This window comes from Fusarium musae, chromosome 12 (assembly GCF_019915245.1).
Source record: "Fusarium musae strain F31 chromosome 12, whole genome shotgun sequence".
Lineage (NCBI taxonomy): Eukaryota > Fungi > Ascomycota > Sordariomycetes > Hypocreales > Nectriaceae > Fusarium > Fusarium musae.
In genome coordinates this window covers 353,740-370,285 of record NC_058398.1, presented here as the reverse complement: position 1 = coordinate 370,285, position 16,546 = coordinate 353,740, and the positions used below count along the sequence as shown (strand labels likewise).

Here is a 16,546-nt window from a genome sequence, read left to right as displayed (position 1 = left end):
TGTTTTAAAAGAGGAGAGTTTCTTCATTCATAGGCGAATTGTCAAAATATGCAATTGGGCAATCGGATCTTATGTGACACTGGGGATAACTGACGCTTGATCCGCCTCATCGTTAGCTACACCCGACTTTACCAAAACAGTTCAATAGGAGCACAAACTGCAAATAAAAAGTGTCAGATCCAGGGAAGTATAGCAAGAGCATACAGGCCTACCACAATCTTTCTGCTTTAATAAAATACCAGTATTTGAATATATGAGCTTCAGACAGCAGTGCAAGATGACCGAACTCAGTTATCAGCCGGACATTAGCTGGCGTTTGCTAGCGTAACTGCATTAGGCTAGGCGCATCCCATATTTACTGTTTATTGGCCAAGATTTTGTGATAAACCGGTGCTACTACTAATATCGCCATAACCTCCCTCAGTGGACTGTCCAGGCGCACGCATTCCCAGCAGTTACATCGACCAGTCATGGTGATTAAGTGTCTAGTCTGAAGCTGTTGGTAAGTGATCTCTGGCCTGATACTTGGTGTTAGGCATCGGTTTTCGTTTATGAGATTCTGATTGTGATGCCTTGGTGTGATTATGGCGCGAAGCATTTGTCGTGGGTCGGACAGGGAAACGTCCTTGCGGGCTACCGCTCAGCGACGTTTGACGAGGTACTGGTAACGAGTGTGTTTTGGCCCTGCATTATTAAATCGAAGTGATGTGCGGCTGCTTATAGTTTTATTACCACGAGAAATAATACTGTTATCTCGCTGGCGCTCAGTCTAGGTTAGGCTAGTCTAGCTCTACCTCAGGGCTTTTATTATTAGCTGCTCAGATACTGACGCTGTTATCTGATATCGTGTCAATCGCACCCACTCTCCGTTTTGACAACAGGTTCTCACAGTATAGTTAGCCGAGTCGTGGCCCAATCCATACTACATGCAATTTGCTGATATTCTAGAGTTGAAACATAATAGCGTGTATAAGTCATAACATTCGTCATCAGCTATGTGCCCATCTCAAAAGGGGAGGGGCGACCGTGCAATCAAGATTGCTATGGCTACGGGTACCCATCCTTCTAAAACTGGATAGGTTTGCTCCTCAGTACTTATTTTGAGTAGAGTAACGATATTATGTAGTAAGCTGGTCCAAGTGATGCGCCACCCCATGATATACCAACCTAGATTCTGGGCTAGTTCCTTGAAAAGCCAGCCCATTCAGTGCACTGGTCCATCTATTGTATTGGCCTTCCATGTACTATTTGATTGCGGTTGCTGGCTCATTACGGTGGATGGGAGGGAGCCAGACCTGTAGGGGTAGTAGATATGGTAGGGACCGTCCCCTGAAGTTCTACGAGCCTGGTAAAGTACATGCTATAGAATTAACTACTAGGAATAACTATCTTAATTAAATCGCGACTTGCTGAGACTCCGAAATAGAGCTGCCTGAATTGAACTGGTACTCAACGAGTCAAAGCTCTCAGACTCCCCATCGTTCAGAAACTGGCCGTAGATATGCGGGGGATCGTTACTGAAAATATCCCAAGGATCATTGGCACTCGAGGCAACCGGTTGCTCAGACCACTCTTTCCGTCTCCAAAGCCAGTCATCGAACTTCGGCTGATCAATCTCTCGAGGAGGAGTGATGTCTGGTGGGGAATCCTTGTTGGTTTGGTAGAGCGGATGCTGAGAAGGTCGCTCAGTCAATGTTCTTAGTTTCGCTGTGTCTGGGTTATCGTCACCCTCGATAAGCACCCTAGCAGCATATGCTCTCTCAGCAAAGATCTTTGCTCTTGCCTCATCCCCGTTCGCGATCGCCATTTGAAATGCGTCGTAGTAGACTCTTGGAACACCTGCATCGCAGATGCCTTCCTCTTCCAATAAATGAAGTAAGGTATGCGCGAGATAAAGTCCTGTGTCGTAGTCGGAGGTGGACTCGCCAAGCGAATCGTCAATGAATTGGATCTTCCGCAGTCTGAGGTCGCTTTTCTCACGTTGGACCAGCGACAGCGTGCAGAGGTCGCAGCTACAATCAAAAAAGAACTTTGCCTTCAGGAAAACTTGGCGCTCTGCAAATTCCATCCTGCGACCCAGGTAAGAGATGGTGATTTCCTGTCCCTCTTCGATGTCACGGAGTGCGTGGATAGTGAGGCATCCGATGCTTGCATTCCAGGTATTTTGGGCATTAGCTTGACACGAGTGGTTACAACGAGATGCGTCAAGGAAAATGCCAACTTCGCGGGCTTCGGAGCCGAGGGGTAGAGCGTTGGTCCTAGCAATTCCAAGGAACGGAGTATGAGATTTTCCATAGGCGTTGTGAAGACCAAAGAATGCTCGTTGATGATCCCGATCTAGAATCTTCAATGCCCTGATGATAGCGTGATCTACAACCTCAATGTCGGGCTCGTCGCGGGGGATTTTAAAAATGGGTGCCTCTGAAAGTATACGCGTGCCTTTGTGGATTTTGGAAGTGGCAAACAAGCCTTGTCCCTTCCCCTGAACCGGTCTGATGACATATGCATTCTTTGTTGCATCTGTTCCGAGAGGTGAGGACGGTGAAAAGTAATCGTTCCGTGCAGGTTGCGAGGAACTGCCATCCTGCTTTGAGCCTTGGGATGGAATTCGAGGCACGCCCGAGGTGCATTGTGATGACGCTGAGTGATGCAGGGTCGTCTCTCTTCCCTCATCCATGAAATCTATCAGATCCCGCTGCTCTTTGAGCTTCTTACTCGTATCATTTATCGTTCGCCAATCATAATAGCCATATTGCCTCTCATCACCAGTTTCATTCATCTCGTGCCAGAAATGGACCCTACCACCAAAGTACTTTTTTGCAATTTTGTATACGCCTCTGATGTACGGTTCGGCAGGTGATGTCAAACCCCCACTGATCTTTGAGCTGAAGCGGAGGAAGTAATCACATGTATTGGGATTGCTCGGCAAATGCGGACACTCGCCGACCATGAACCAAATATATGATTTGTCGGAGGGATCGGACTCTGTCGACGTAGTTAGCACTTTGCCATCCGATCGCCTTCCTTCTTTTTCATAGACCTCCCCATATTCTTTTGTAATTTCCTCCAGGAACCTTTGATAGATGATTTGGTTTGCGGCGGTCGCTTCCAGCCGTGGATAGATATCAAAGCCACAATCGAAGCCCATCGTAAGGGACTAGCTGCGGATTGTCGAGCGTTGCGGGGTAAGTGTGTGGTGGGAAGAATTATTGGGAGTACTCTAATCCTGTAATCTCTGACGGCCACACGATAATTTATCGAAGTTCTCTTCGTAAGCTTGATGGAGTTGCAAGTCGGAATGCCGGACATTCGAGACCCTCCTCGCCTTGTGGGAAATGTGGGTAGTTGAAAACAAAAAATGCATTCAAAAGAGGTAAGCTGGATGTTAAGTACCTGTGTGAGCGAGTGATTGAACGTTGATTTAGCCGAGGCACCAGACATTGGTGCGAAACGGACCTTTAAAATCATCAACGACTCGTGACACGTCAGCTCAGAGAAGTACATGGTACCTGCCTGGCCCCGACTTCTCTGGTTGGATTTCACTGACTGCATGAGCCTGTAAAAAAGGCAGTACGTTCCACGCGATTCTATTCTTTTAGTAAAGCTTTCTCTATTTAATAAGTACTGTCTTAAGTTAATAGACTTATTTAATATTAGCTTATAAATATTCTATATATAATAAGCTAAATTATCTTTATAGAAAAGTAATAAGGCATACTTATTTATAGTAATTAAAGGCTATTATTAAGGTAATTAGCTTTACAGCTATAAGTTAAGTCTTAACTTTTAAGAAAGGTAATAAGTATATTACTTAAATATATTAATATGCATTTCATATCTTTACATCTTAAGGCTAAAACCTCTTCTAACCTCAACCTTATTACAGTAATAACCTGCAAGATTTATACTTCAGTTTGTCCAGGCTATATATCTTTTATCGGACGCAACGGCGGCACGATGATCAAATTATAGTGCCTGCCGAACTTACCGTCCTGGCTCATGCACTTAAATCATCTCCTCTTAGAATATTACTCAGGTCGGTCGCCGTGCACAGCCGGCTATCGACAACCACGATAAATTGTTTTCAACAGAACAACTGATTGAGAGTGGCCACCATACAGGGCCAGTTCTCGACCATTCCAACAGGTTGTATTCGCCCCGGCAAGGGATCTGTCATGGACTGCTACGTGGCCATTGATGTCTCCTCCCCTCACCAATCCGCTGCAGTCAGTCTCATGCTTCTTCAATTATTGATAATGATGGCCTTGCCCCTGCTGATAAAGAAGACACTAGCTGAATAAGTTTATAATAAGCCTAATATTTTTAAGATTTTACTATCTAGCTAAGAGATAATATGTTTAATTTACTATAATAATATATTATTTATATTAGTAAAAACTATAATATATAGCTTTTTAAATTCTTTATATATAGGTTAATAAGCTTATTTTTAATATTAAGATTTAATTAATTATAATATACTTACTATTTACTATCTTAGCTTTTTATTTATTAACCTTTACTTTATTATATTACTAGGCTTATTACTTATAAAATAAAAGCTTTTTAATATAGCTTATAGTTTAAAAGATAAGTTAAGTACTTTTACTTAGAATTTAACTTTTAAAAAGGGATGATATAAACTAGCTACTTTAACTTAAGGTTTAAAGTTTAAATATTAAAGAATTATTTTATATAAAACTTTATTTAATATCTCCTTAATACTATATTATATTCTTATAAATAAAATAAAAGAAATTTAAAATAAAATATATAATTATAGTATTATTAATATTAAGTAAAAAAGACAATAAAGACTAAATAAAAGAAAACTAAGCTAAATAGAATATAGGTATAAAAGGTAGAGAAAAGTAAGATGTATAAGATAAGCAAGCCGGATAAAATATAAGTATTATTCCAATCTATAACAGGAGGTATGTTCCGAGTTGACTCTGGCTCAGACCTGACGCTAGTCGCTATGTCCCTTGAAGTTAAGTCTGGCTGAGACTTGAAGCTATTGGGTGTATTCCTTGCAGTTGACTCTGGCTGAGACCTGACGTCGATCACGCTCTCTACCGCCGTGGTGAGTTGCTCGGGTTGCGTGGGCGTCTTCTTGAAAAGTTCAACTCTGCTCTTTGCTGGCCTTGCCGGTTTTACCCCAACGCGGCCTGTTTGAAACTCCAAGGGTGTAAGCAGCACACATTGATTGACATGCTTATGCTCTGAGTTGTTAAATCGGGTCTGGCACTTCCAGAGGTCTGCAAGAAATCGCCCGGGATGGGGGATCTTTGCCATTTCACCTTGTGGCAGAGTGACTATAAACTCTGGTTTCAAAACTTTACAAACAGCTACAGCCCAGTTGTCATGGTACTGTAAATTATAATGGCTTGGGTCCTTTCGATGCTGATGTGGTGCTACTGCGATTACCTGTAGTGGTGTAGTGACTAGAATATTCTGAAAATGGGCTCCACGGGAATACTTTGTTGGCCGCACTGTATGCTAAAAGAATATTAGACAAAACGGACTACAGCGTGCTTCTTGAGTGAATGCCCTACCTCGTATATAGTCCCCAGGATCGGTCGCTCAAAGATCTCATCACGTTCCATAGTATAAGGCGGATATACCGAGACACGGCCAACATAATCTATCGACTGATCTGTTTCAAACAGGATACCCAGTTCCCTGAAGAGCATAAGGATCTCAGGGTAGAGACCCGTCCACCTAGGAGGCCCCTCGATGATAACAACAATGTTCTGCCAAGGTGATGTAACCCGCTGTGCGAGTGCTTCAATAGAATGAGAAATGAAGTTCCATTGAGTTTGGAATTCATCAGGAAACATGCTGAAAGAATCTACTGGGATATAGAATGCGATCCTGATCCGTCTGGGTGGTCGGAAGCGGCTGGGCCGAAGAATGTCCTGAAAGGCGAATTCTCGTCCAGGCAACGTCAATGCTGTAAAACTAGTCGTGTAAGATTCAGCGTCGGACTCGTCAGCAAAAGGGTCTGGTCCGCCCTGTGGCATACCCCAATCAAAACTCAGACTAAAGGTATCAAAGAATTCTGAAGGTACTGTAGACGGGGATGGGGGACGCCGCTCTGTCAGGACTGCTGCTCGGCGCCGTCGTCTCAAGCAGATGTCCTGCCATTCTCCCTCTACCCCCGTATAGTAGGTTTCCACGTTCGTGATGCATTCCCACACCGAAAGTCTGTCCTCTTCAGCAACTTGATACTCAGAATGGTTCTTGTGAACATTGAAAAGCGCGAACTGCGCGGAAAACCCCGAATCTGAAAGGTGATCAGAGCCTGCGCCTTCTTCCTCTTCAATGATGGGAGATGGGGCCCGTAAGCTAGAACTTTCCCAATCGATAGATGCTCCGTCTAAGGCGTTCTCCGTGTATGTTGTCATGTCTTCCAAAAAGCTCTGCAGGATATAGTCATCCTGATGTGATAGCCGTGCCTGGAGTTGACTGATCTCTTCTAGGATTTGAGCCGTACTATCTTTTATAGCTGATGTATCATTCCGGATCTCTGTTGTGTCCATTTTTATTGCTTTAGCCGTATGCCTAGATAAGTCAGCATGCAAGGTTAGGTCTCCGAGGCCAGGATCAGCCTTACAGGGCAAGCATATCAAGAGCCAATTCCAGTGCCGCTTTGTGAGCCTCCAAATTTGACCGTAATTTCGCGACGTCTCCCTGGCCACTGATAGCCCACGAGGCCCTCGTCCTTAACCGATTGTTGCAATATTTTGTAATGCATCCTTGTAACTCGAGGACGACGGAGTGACAGTTGGCCAAAATACCTGAAACATGATATGCAAGAGTGTCAGGAAATGATCTATCCTCGTCAATTGCATCTTTAATGAGCTCAAGGACTGTCTGCAGGGACAGGAGCTCTCGTGCGACTCGATCTAGGTCACTACGAGCTTCACGACAAGTTCGCACAAAGCTGTTGATTGATAAAGAGAGCGTGCCGATAGCCGAGATTAGACCTATACAGCCTGTAGTTATTGACAAAGGATCCATGCTTGATGCGGGATGTTTGTTGTTAATTTACTCGGAGCTATGAGATTCTTAAATGAGGGGTATTGGCATTAATTTTCAGCTGATGAGGTTGCCACAACACCTGATTGGCTGTGGGCTGTGAGGCATTCTCAGGACTCACCAATCTGCCCGACACCCAAGGCGTATGCACTAAGCTCAAGAGAGTTAATACAGTAAGGCTGATTAAGTCGCAGAGAATGTTGCGCTTGCTGCGCAATGGCCCAATTCCTGAAAATCTGCCAAAAGCTTGACCATCTAATATCTTCACCTCTTTCTTCTGAGTAGAGAAAACACATATCAGGAATTCAAGTATACATTATATACTTAGTTATTATGCTGAGTTACTTATTTAGCCGCTCTCCTTTTTAGGCTGGCCTGTCAGTCACTATTTAAACTCGTGGACGAGGCAAACACGTTCCGAGACAGTTACGTTGACCAGCGACAGTGCATCCGTATTCAATTTAAAGCTGTAGATAAATTGGCTCTAGCCCTAACACAAAGGGCTAGGCGTCGGGCTGATAAGTAGATAACTGACTGTGATGCCTGGGTGTATCCTGCTAGTTGTGAGATGGATGCAGGCCTCGGGGCCTTGGCTTGTATTGCACCTGGGCGGAGCGACTTGATGTTTTCGCATAGAAGAGAGCTGTAGTAGCTACAGTATTTACCCTGTCATAGAGTATGTGCTGGTCCTCGTGCGCTGTAAAATCCAGGACAGCGTATTTCCGTCACAGTAAGCGCCCGATCACCACGGACATGGAGTGGCGTCGGTGTGAGGATACCCTACTCGCGGGGCATGATTCTCAGAAGGCTTAACATGAGTGAGAGCTGTGAGTTGTGCTGTCAGGATAAAATGGACGTGGTTTGAGTGTTGCGTATCACATTGTAATATGATAACGTCAAGCCATGGAAACCTTGCTCGGTCTCAGAACTCATCTGCAGAATCCTGATTTACAGACGCAGGCCCGAGCTTGGCCTTTAAATCTGGATTTGGTAATATCTTTCGTTTGAGATGTCTCCATAACGTCTGTGCAGCAGACGAGATCTAGTTGATAAGCTGTGAGGTAAGCTTTTATCTACTTGTTAAGTATCGCAACCATGCATACGTGATTGTATACTCCCAGGTCACAAGTTAAACGTAAGGGTCGGAAATGGTTTATATATAAAATAATCAGAAATCTCTCGTAATAATTTAGCTTGAGTGATCTCAGAGAGATAGGATGAAGCAAACCTACTTATTGTTGATCTGCTTGTCTTAATGCAGCTAAAATCTCCTCATAGTCCTTTCCATTTCTCATACCACCCGGTATTTCCGCAGCTAGGTAGTCGAAACCAATAACCCGAGCACCATTACTCAGTAGATAGTGCATAATTTCAAACAAGCCTTCCTTCGCTGCCAGCGCCAGGGGAGTATCAGCAGCATAAAGACCAGGCCTCCCACTAGGATCAGCGCCTTCCCGTATCAGTATTCTTATCAGATTGCAATCACGACTTCTGATCGCTTCTCGTAAGAGTCTGTAGCCACTGTCCTCTAAACTTCCAATCCTTATTTTAGCTCCAGATTCAATCAGAAGCTCAATAATATCAACATCTGGCTCTGGAACAGAGAAAGCCTCTAGTAGGGCCGTGCTCTCTTCGTACATCAAGCTACCATCATTCTGTGTTTTGAGGTTAGCGCATGGTGATAGTAACCGACAATTGATCTAAATGCCTACGGTTTGGAGTTTCCATTGCCGCCAAGGGTATGAGGCGTTGACATCAGCACCCGCACTAAGGAGGAGTTTTATAATTTCCCTGTCGCCACGAGCACAAGATCTCAGCAGGGCGCTGGTATCTCTCACGTTGGCGCCGGCCTCGATAAGTAACCTGCAAGCCTGGAGGCCTTTCAAGCCACCCAATGCTGCCGCTGGTTCCAACGTACTCTGATATAAATCAGTTTGCGAGTTAGGGTTTGCCCCCTTCTCTAGAAGAAATTCTATAACTTCAATGTGGCCATTCGCAATAGCCTCTATTAGAGGCAGACGAATGATGGGCGTCGAGAGCCTTCCGTATGCATTGATATCCACGCCGGCTTCAGACAGCGTCTTGATAATCTCAAGACGATCCCTACGCGCCGCTCTGCAGCATAGTGAATTGAGCGCCGAGCCCCATCCTTTAGTTTTCAACATGCGTTGCAGAAGATTAACATCACTCTGTTCTAACACATAGTTGAAAAGGACCTGGTGATATTGTACAATTAGCTCGGTTGACGTAGCAACAACATGCAAAAGTGCAGAGTGCCTGTTTTGATCTGCCCAGAGAACAAGGGCTTTATCGATAGTCCGATGATGTTCATCGGACACTGGCGATACAGCTAGTTCATGCCCACATATCACCATATTCTTCCATAGACTCCAAGTTTGACATTGCCCTTGGTCGAAGTTAACTGAGTGTGAGAGCCAATGGGCCGAGGCATACGCAAGAAATGGGTGATTAAGAATCATTGTTTCTTGAACAGTTGCATGAGACGCTCTCTTATACAAAGCAATAGTGCCAGTAATGTCAGCAGCCCGTCGACTGTGACCAAGGATTCTCTGGGAAAGTCTCAGTGCCGTAGGCCAACTCCACTCATTGCTGAGAGCCCTATGGCAGATCTCATCCGGGGCTATTGGTGGCAGAGGTTGATCCACTTTAGCTAAGGTTGTCTTCAAATTACTGAAGTTCAAGTACGTGAGGCAAATTTCCCCAATGTGGCGGTCAGCATCTTGGATGCTAACATGGAAGTTCGGAAAGGCCGGTTTATTTGACACGGTGAGAAAGAATTGCTGAACACAGGCATGGATAAAATGAACCGTCTTTGTCTCGTAATCGATCTCAACGAGACCTTGGAACCAGGTGTCGATAAGATGAATCCCGTTCACATGTCGATCTCGGATAGTGCACTCTTGAAGTGGACGGATGAGACAGCACTCCTCGAGTTGGGAGAGCGTTAGAGGCTGCTTTGCGGCCACTATCCACGGGAGAAGTGCTTGAACGAATGCCATCTTTCCCATCAGAGATTGTGCGATCTAAAATTCTCTTGGAGGTATCCGTCAGGTTTCTAGGTAGATTTCTCAAAGCAATTGCTTCGCGGAACTTTTCGTTGTTTGGCTGGCTATAGAGGTGTCTTAGGATAAGGGATATCTACAGAATCCTATAACGAATTCAGCTCCTGTTAGTCATAGGAAAATTCAAGAAATATACATGCCGTTAGCGTGATTTGTTAGAGTGCTGTTGATCTCGGCTATGAGTGTCGGGTCACTAACGAGCAGCTCCCCAGAATCAGAACACTTTTGGACAGCCTGATCAACGAGTTGTGCCATGCCATCTTGGGCAAGAGAGCAATTCATAGAAATCATAGAAACTTGTTCTAGGTTAATAGAGGATTCCTTGAACATAGAATCTGCATGATCTCGGCTAGTAACAAATAACCTGACGTTAACGCCGTCGCTCAGCATAGATTTCAACATCTTGATGAGTACTTGGCGCTCTTCCCTTTGACACTAATCTATGCCGTCTACTACAATCCATGGCAGTGGGCCTTTTCTTGATAGTAGACGGACCAAGAGCCGAGAGAGTTCCGATAAGATATGTTCAGACTCATGTTTTATGCTCTCCGAAGCCTGCTAAGTGTCACCTGAAACATCATGTATGGTGACCAACTGCCTTGCTAGAGCTCGTAGAATAGTCTCAGCTTTCATTGACTCTGAGTTGTCAAATCGTGAGAAAAAGAACGTCACACGGCGTTGGGCACTGGATCGTTGAGTCAAAAGATAGTTGATTACACTCGCATTTCAGTCGTCAGTAGAATCTCAATTTCGCAATTTTGAGACAAAGCCACAGTGAAGATGACTAGGAAACGAATGGAAAGGCTCTGAAGATAGCTTCAAGAAGGGGCATATTAAGGAAATATATAGCAGGAGGGCCGAGGGATCAAGGCTCAAGCTGGGCGGAGGCATTTCCCTCGCCTAGATTGCAGCCTGTAAGCATCAAGGCCTTGTAGACTTACCAGGGGATTGACTTTCCCGAACCCACTGCGAAGTGTTAGAGAAACTAGTTTCACAGGAACAGCCAAGTCTCACTTTTTCCATAACACCAGAGCAAACCGGTGTAGTCCCATCGACCCAGCGTTGGAACTCGTCTGTACTAAAGATCCATTCTGCTGATTTGGGGTATCGCTTCTGACGAGCCAGTTTCAGAGGCTTAATGTAGTCATAAGAAGATAAAGAGTCGAGAAGCTTTTGGTTATTTTCCCCTTTTATATGTTTAAGCGAGTTCTTCCTTCTGAGATCGACACGTACTCCCTAACTCCTCACTTCTCAGCATCTGCAACCTATGCACTCTGTCGAAATCATCCCGGGTGCGGGACATAAAGCGACTTAGCGATCGCCTGGAGTGTTCAGCTTGTTCGTTCTCTATCCTTTGGAGCTCGTTGCTCCGATTCTGGAACTGATCTGTTGCAATTCTAATCTCCTTGTTGACATTCTTGCTGTGATCGCGGAGCACTTGTAAATCAGACTCAAAGGTCTGCTTGAACGACTGCCAGAACTCGGGATTGAGTGGATTGAGAGGAGAAGTCCATCCGCTCGAGATTTTCGGCATTGCGACGACGTGCCGACAGCACTGGATGATACAGGGATTGAAAGTGCATGAGGCGTTCTGTAGGCGTTCTGAGGCGGGGAACAGAGCCTGATATTGCTCGAACCTGGGGCAAATCCTGCCAAGTTCCATACATAACTCAATAAAGGCTTCATAATAAGGCGCCGCATTGAGCATGATCTGGTAATGATCAACTACGATGGCATTACCAGTCGTCAGTCACACTCCCACTTACCATCATTATCATTTGCACACTTCCCCAAACAAGAGCTGCAATAGTAGGGTTTGACGAAACAAAGGTACTTATAACAGATGTAAAGCTGTGTACTGCTTGAAGGACAGGAAATAGACGACTGGCAATACTTTTGCCTTTCCGGCTTTGTCGTCAAAGATCTAGCTCGGGCGTGAACACAAGAACCGCGTCTTTATCTGGTACAGATTGAATCTTGTCGAACTCGGTAAGCTGCTAGGGCGTAAGAACGGTCCGAAATGAATCGATAGCATTTTGTAAAATCTGATCCCCCTCCTTAGGTATTGAAGTTATAACCGCTTGTGATGGTTGCGTGAGGTCCATTCCGTCTGTGAAGATGAGAACAATTTTGGACTGGTGAGAGGGGTTGAAAGACTGTCAGACTTGCTTTTCAGCAGCATAGGGATAGAGGTGAGGCTGCAGCTGCTGATGGAGGGTCGGAAGGAATTATTCCGAATTGAGGCCTGACCTTGCAAATGGTACGTCTCTTCCTACCACCGAGCACGTGGGCATAAGCAAGGAGCAATGAGCAAATGGCAACAAATATTTCCATGTTGACTCGGAAGAATTGCGTTTCAGCAGTAAGATTCGGTGCTTGGCGATTCTGTAACAAGCAAAACAAATACTACAGGTGCATCAACAGCACTCACGTGAGCGAAAACCTGAACCGGACGAAAGGAGACCGAGGTGACTCCCCATCGAGCATACGGGTGCATTCATGATCATACCATGTCAAGTGCCAGCTTGTGCTGGCGTGATGGGAGAGAAAGAAGAGCATAAAAATGTAATGTGCATGACTTAAGCTTATCACTGTGCAGTACTGCATATCTCAACTCTGAGCCCCAGATCCAGACTCGCCCCGCAGCTAGTTTACGAATTGTTCAACTCGCGTCATCGCAAAGGTAATTCTGGCCAAACCCAATAAAGAGAGCCTCAACTCCAACTCCAACTCCAACACTACAAGAAGTGATCGAGATGAAAGTATCGCACAAACGCTAGTCTAAACTATAAAGTAATACATTTATCATTAATGTAATTAAGTCGGAAGGAAGGACGCGATATATGGAACTGGATTGGCATTATATAACCTACCCTACAAGCTGAGGGAAACAATTCCATCTTGGTCTTCTTTGAAATGACGACCCGACCCTTCTACAATTTTAAAATTTAAATTATAATACTTAAAGCTATTATAAACCTAGTCTTCTAGATAGGCTAATTAAGAATTCTAAATATTATTAGCTTTAATTATATATTAAGAAGGACTGCATACCTCCAATATCTTGGGGCTTCATTTTGAAGTCACGTGTCGGCACCCTGGCTGAAAACACAGCGGTGGCAGTACACAGCCCCGTCAACATCGTGTGCATAGGCATGTGGCACAGAGCATCTTAGTCATATGCAGAAGAGCAATGAGTGCCGGCTTGCCTTGTCCCCACGAAGTAGACCGTGCACCAGAGTCTCGGGGGTGAGAGAAACATAGCTTCTTGTGAAGCTCCCAGCCGCATATCTTAAGTAACTCCTGCTACTCAATCTCCTATTCTCCCTTTCTACAGCATAACTCGCCTAGTTTATCCAACCACTTCCCTTGGGTAGCCATATGACTATGTTTTAAATGCTGCCGAAAGTGATCCTCTCGGTAAAACTTGTTCGTGCTTTCACAATTCCAAAAGTTGTGGATCTCCAACAAGTGTCTTATGCGTTCATCCCAGTCTTTTCCTGTAGCATGGGCCCCGTTCCCGGCATCTGCACCAGAACGTGGAAAGTCACCACCACAATATCCGCACATATCGCATTCTTTGGGTCGCTGACTAGACTCCTGAAAGGCGCGATCATACCCTAGTAGGTATGAACAAGACCAAGATTGATGTCTTATGTGGAGCGAGGCCTGATGTCTCTCTGCCTCATTCTTATTCTTAAATCTGTTTCCACAAAATGAGCATTCGTATTGCTTCTCAGCCTCATGTGCACTATTACTACCGTTAATAAAGGCGAAGCTTATATCATCAAGGGACTTACTTGAGTTCTTCTAACGTATCAAACCTTTTCGGTTTTTTAGGACAGCATTCGCACATAAAGAATCCTGGCACCTTTGTCCCTCCGAAGTGTTTCGGATTGACTGGCCTCAGAGACTCGAATTTTGGGGAATGTCGGCCGTATCCATCGTGGCTGCTAGCAGAGCCAAAGCTGGCGACACTGCCTCGTCTTCTAGGTACGCGGTTAAGACTTTGGGGGCTCTCCCCTCGCAATTTCCAGGGACTCATCGGAGGAGGGTGTTCTTGAGATTCGACTCGTGGTAATGAAACCGGCCCACGAAAAGTACTCCGTCGTTTCTCATCTTCCGATGTTTGATGAATCGAAGAAAGACTGCGTCTTCCAGTGCTAATTTCGGATGGAGAAAAACTCCCTTGTCTCTTTTGACCGCGACTGAATCGACCGTGAAAAGCGCTGATCCATGAGTCAAGGCCCAAGTCATGCAAGAAATCAAGCAGTTCTGTACCTTGCGGTACATCTTCTCTCAAAGACTTCCAACGAGTCCATGTTGAATCGTCGTTGAGACGATCGAGAATTGGAGTTATGTCAGCCCCGTCAATGTCCGCTAGGCAAGCGTGTTCAAACAATGCGAATGTGGCATACGAGAGAAGCGCAGGATGGTCCTCTAGGATTTGAGAAGGAAATGTGTCAGAGACGTCGGAGTATGCAGCCTGTGGAACTTTGATCAGTGAATCCGACTCAACATTCGAATTCCTGCTCTCCTCCAGCCATCGATGTACAGCCATGAATGGGTATGACTCTGGAATATCTGATGTGGTTTGCCCTGATCTTCTATATTCTTCTGGCGTCCGCTTGCGACGTAGAGGTAGAGTGACTGTGCCTTGTGGGGGATATTCATCACATCCAAGAGAGCAAGCGGACAGAGAGCAGTCACTGTTCGACTTGTTTGATGACATTGGGCTCTTTTCTTGACCCGTAACTCGTTGTCGTGCCGCTACCAGAGCATCGAGCTCACCGATATTGACATAGTCCAGACAAGTGGCCATGATAGACAAGTGTCCAGTACCAATAGGATGGGTCGATAAACTGGAGTCTAGCACCGAGAACCCATCGCCTCTCAAAAAGAAGTCCCGCACCGACTCGTGTATTACTTGCACGATCCTAGTACCGCCGTAATCGAGTGTTAAAGATCCTGCGTCTACACCCACTGACAATACGTCGGAGCCCGAGTCATGCGGCGGGACCTCGACCGCTCCTGTCACCTCGATAAGTCCCGTAGAAAGAGAATTGATCTGTTTCACCAACTGCTCATCAGTTGCTGTAAAGTAATCTGATGCTCGCCATTCAGAAAGCGACTTCGGCGTGGGATGCCTGATAAACCCCATTATGTGATGCCACTCGTGAAGACGAAGTGGTTTTGTGGACAAGGTAGCCCATTGGAATAGTTTGACAGCGATTTTCTTCCCTTCGGGTGTCAAATTTGACAACATTTCAGAGAATAGAGTCTCGAGAGCTTGTGGGGTGTTTTCAACTCGCTTGAAAAGGTATTCGAGACCTCTACCTTCATCCCAGCTTCGAAGTAAGTCGTCAACAACCAAGTCTACCCAGAGAAACATGCCATCCGACATTTCTCTTACTTTCTCTTCCAATAATTGCCATTGTGCATTCTGGATGCCAATTCCAATCTCGATTCTCTGCTTGATATGTGTCGAGATATCGTGACTGTTGTGTTGTTCCATGATGACTTCCGAGCAGTCACCCACAGTGACGGAGGGAGAATGCCGACTCGATAGACAGACTTTCAGGTCGATTCCCGAAGCAAAAGCTGACTTTGTTATCTTCCTCCAGAAGTAGGCTAGATTTCGCACACTACTTGAGTCACACTCATCCAGAGCATCGATGAAGATCAATACTCTGCTGCTTCGTTTCTGGAGCATCAACATTTCAAATGCTGTCTTGAGTTCAGCTTCATGCCAAGTAATATGTTCCAGTGCCGTGAAGCACGCAGTCTTGACCTTTGCTTTCCAAATGTTCTGGAAACAATGTAGGAAAGGGGGATGTTTGGAGCAAAGCTGATATATCAAGGACCGAAAAAGGCCGAAAACAGAGTGCTCTAGCTCATCACCTTTGCCGTTGAAGAAGAAAGCCGCTGTTTGAGACGGGGCTGGGGCTTTTTCTTGCCTTTGGGTTGCTCGACGGAACGCTTCACCCATCAGCATTGACTTTCCAGAGCCTGGTTTACCTTTGATCCAGATAAGGCCTTGATGTCTTTCCTTATTTCGTTCGCTAAGCCAATCCTGAAAGTTTTCATCATCAAAAAGCCAATGGCATGTCTGCTCAGCTGGTCTCCCTAAAGTCTCGTATCGTCTATTTATAGCTGGAAACCACAGTGACTGGAGACATACTTTACTGGTTTGATAATGGAGAATATCCCCCAGATACTGAGGTGCACCAACACTCGGTATTGGGTGATAGTTCTTTTCTCCCCAGTCTCCACTTGACTCTTGCCGATTGGATGTCGTGATTAAAAGGTAGGTAGAACGGATCTCGCGAGCGACTTTTTGATAATTTGGATCGTCTTTCCCTGAGAACCGACAAATCTCCAGATGATCAGCTTGCAGCGTCTCGGCATGTTCGCGATGATCC

At 45.3% G+C, this 16,546-nt stretch overlaps 4 protein-coding genes across 4 annotated transcripts; all 4 read right to left on the bottom strand.

Moving 5' to 3' along the window:
• Positions 1 to 1,390: 1,390 nt before the first annotated feature.
• J7337_013893 (uncharacterized protein) lies at positions 1,391 to 3,148 on the bottom strand (the record flags this gene model as incomplete). Its single annotated transcript, XM_044831368.1, has 1 exon — positions 1,391 to 3,148. One exon carries the CDS (start codon positions 3,146 to 3,148, stop codon positions 1,391 to 1,393), a length of 1,758 nt encoding a protein of 585 aa, XP_044673754.1.
• A 2,362-nt stretch (positions 3,149 to 5,510) lies between these two features.
• On the bottom strand, positions 5,511 to 6,542 carry J7337_013892 (uncharacterized protein; the record flags this gene model as incomplete). The annotated part of the gene is made up of 1 exon (XM_044831367.1): positions 5,511 to 6,542. One exon carries the CDS (start codon positions 6,540 to 6,542, stop codon positions 5,511 to 5,513), a length of 1,032 nt encoding a protein of 343 aa, XP_044673753.1.
• Positions 6,543 to 10,989: 4,447 nt separating this feature from the next.
• J7337_013891 (uncharacterized protein) lies at positions 10,990 to 11,658 on the bottom strand (the record flags this gene model as incomplete). Its single annotated transcript, XM_044831366.1, has 4 exons — positions 10,990 to 11,036; positions 11,066 to 11,090; positions 11,139 to 11,311; positions 11,358 to 11,658. 4 exons carry the CDS (start codon positions 11,656 to 11,658, stop codon positions 10,990 to 10,992), a joined length of 546 nt encoding a protein of 181 aa, XP_044673752.1.
• A 2,836-nt stretch (positions 11,659 to 14,494) lies between these two features.
• Positions 14,495 to 15,639, bottom strand: J7337_013890 (uncharacterized protein; the record flags this gene model as incomplete). The annotated part of the gene is made up of 2 exons (XM_044831365.1): positions 14,495 to 14,504; positions 14,543 to 15,639. 2 exons carry the CDS (start codon positions 15,637 to 15,639, stop codon positions 14,495 to 14,497), a joined length of 1,107 nt encoding a protein of 368 aa, XP_044673751.1.
• Between the last annotated feature and the right edge of the window lie 907 nt (positions 15,640 to 16,546).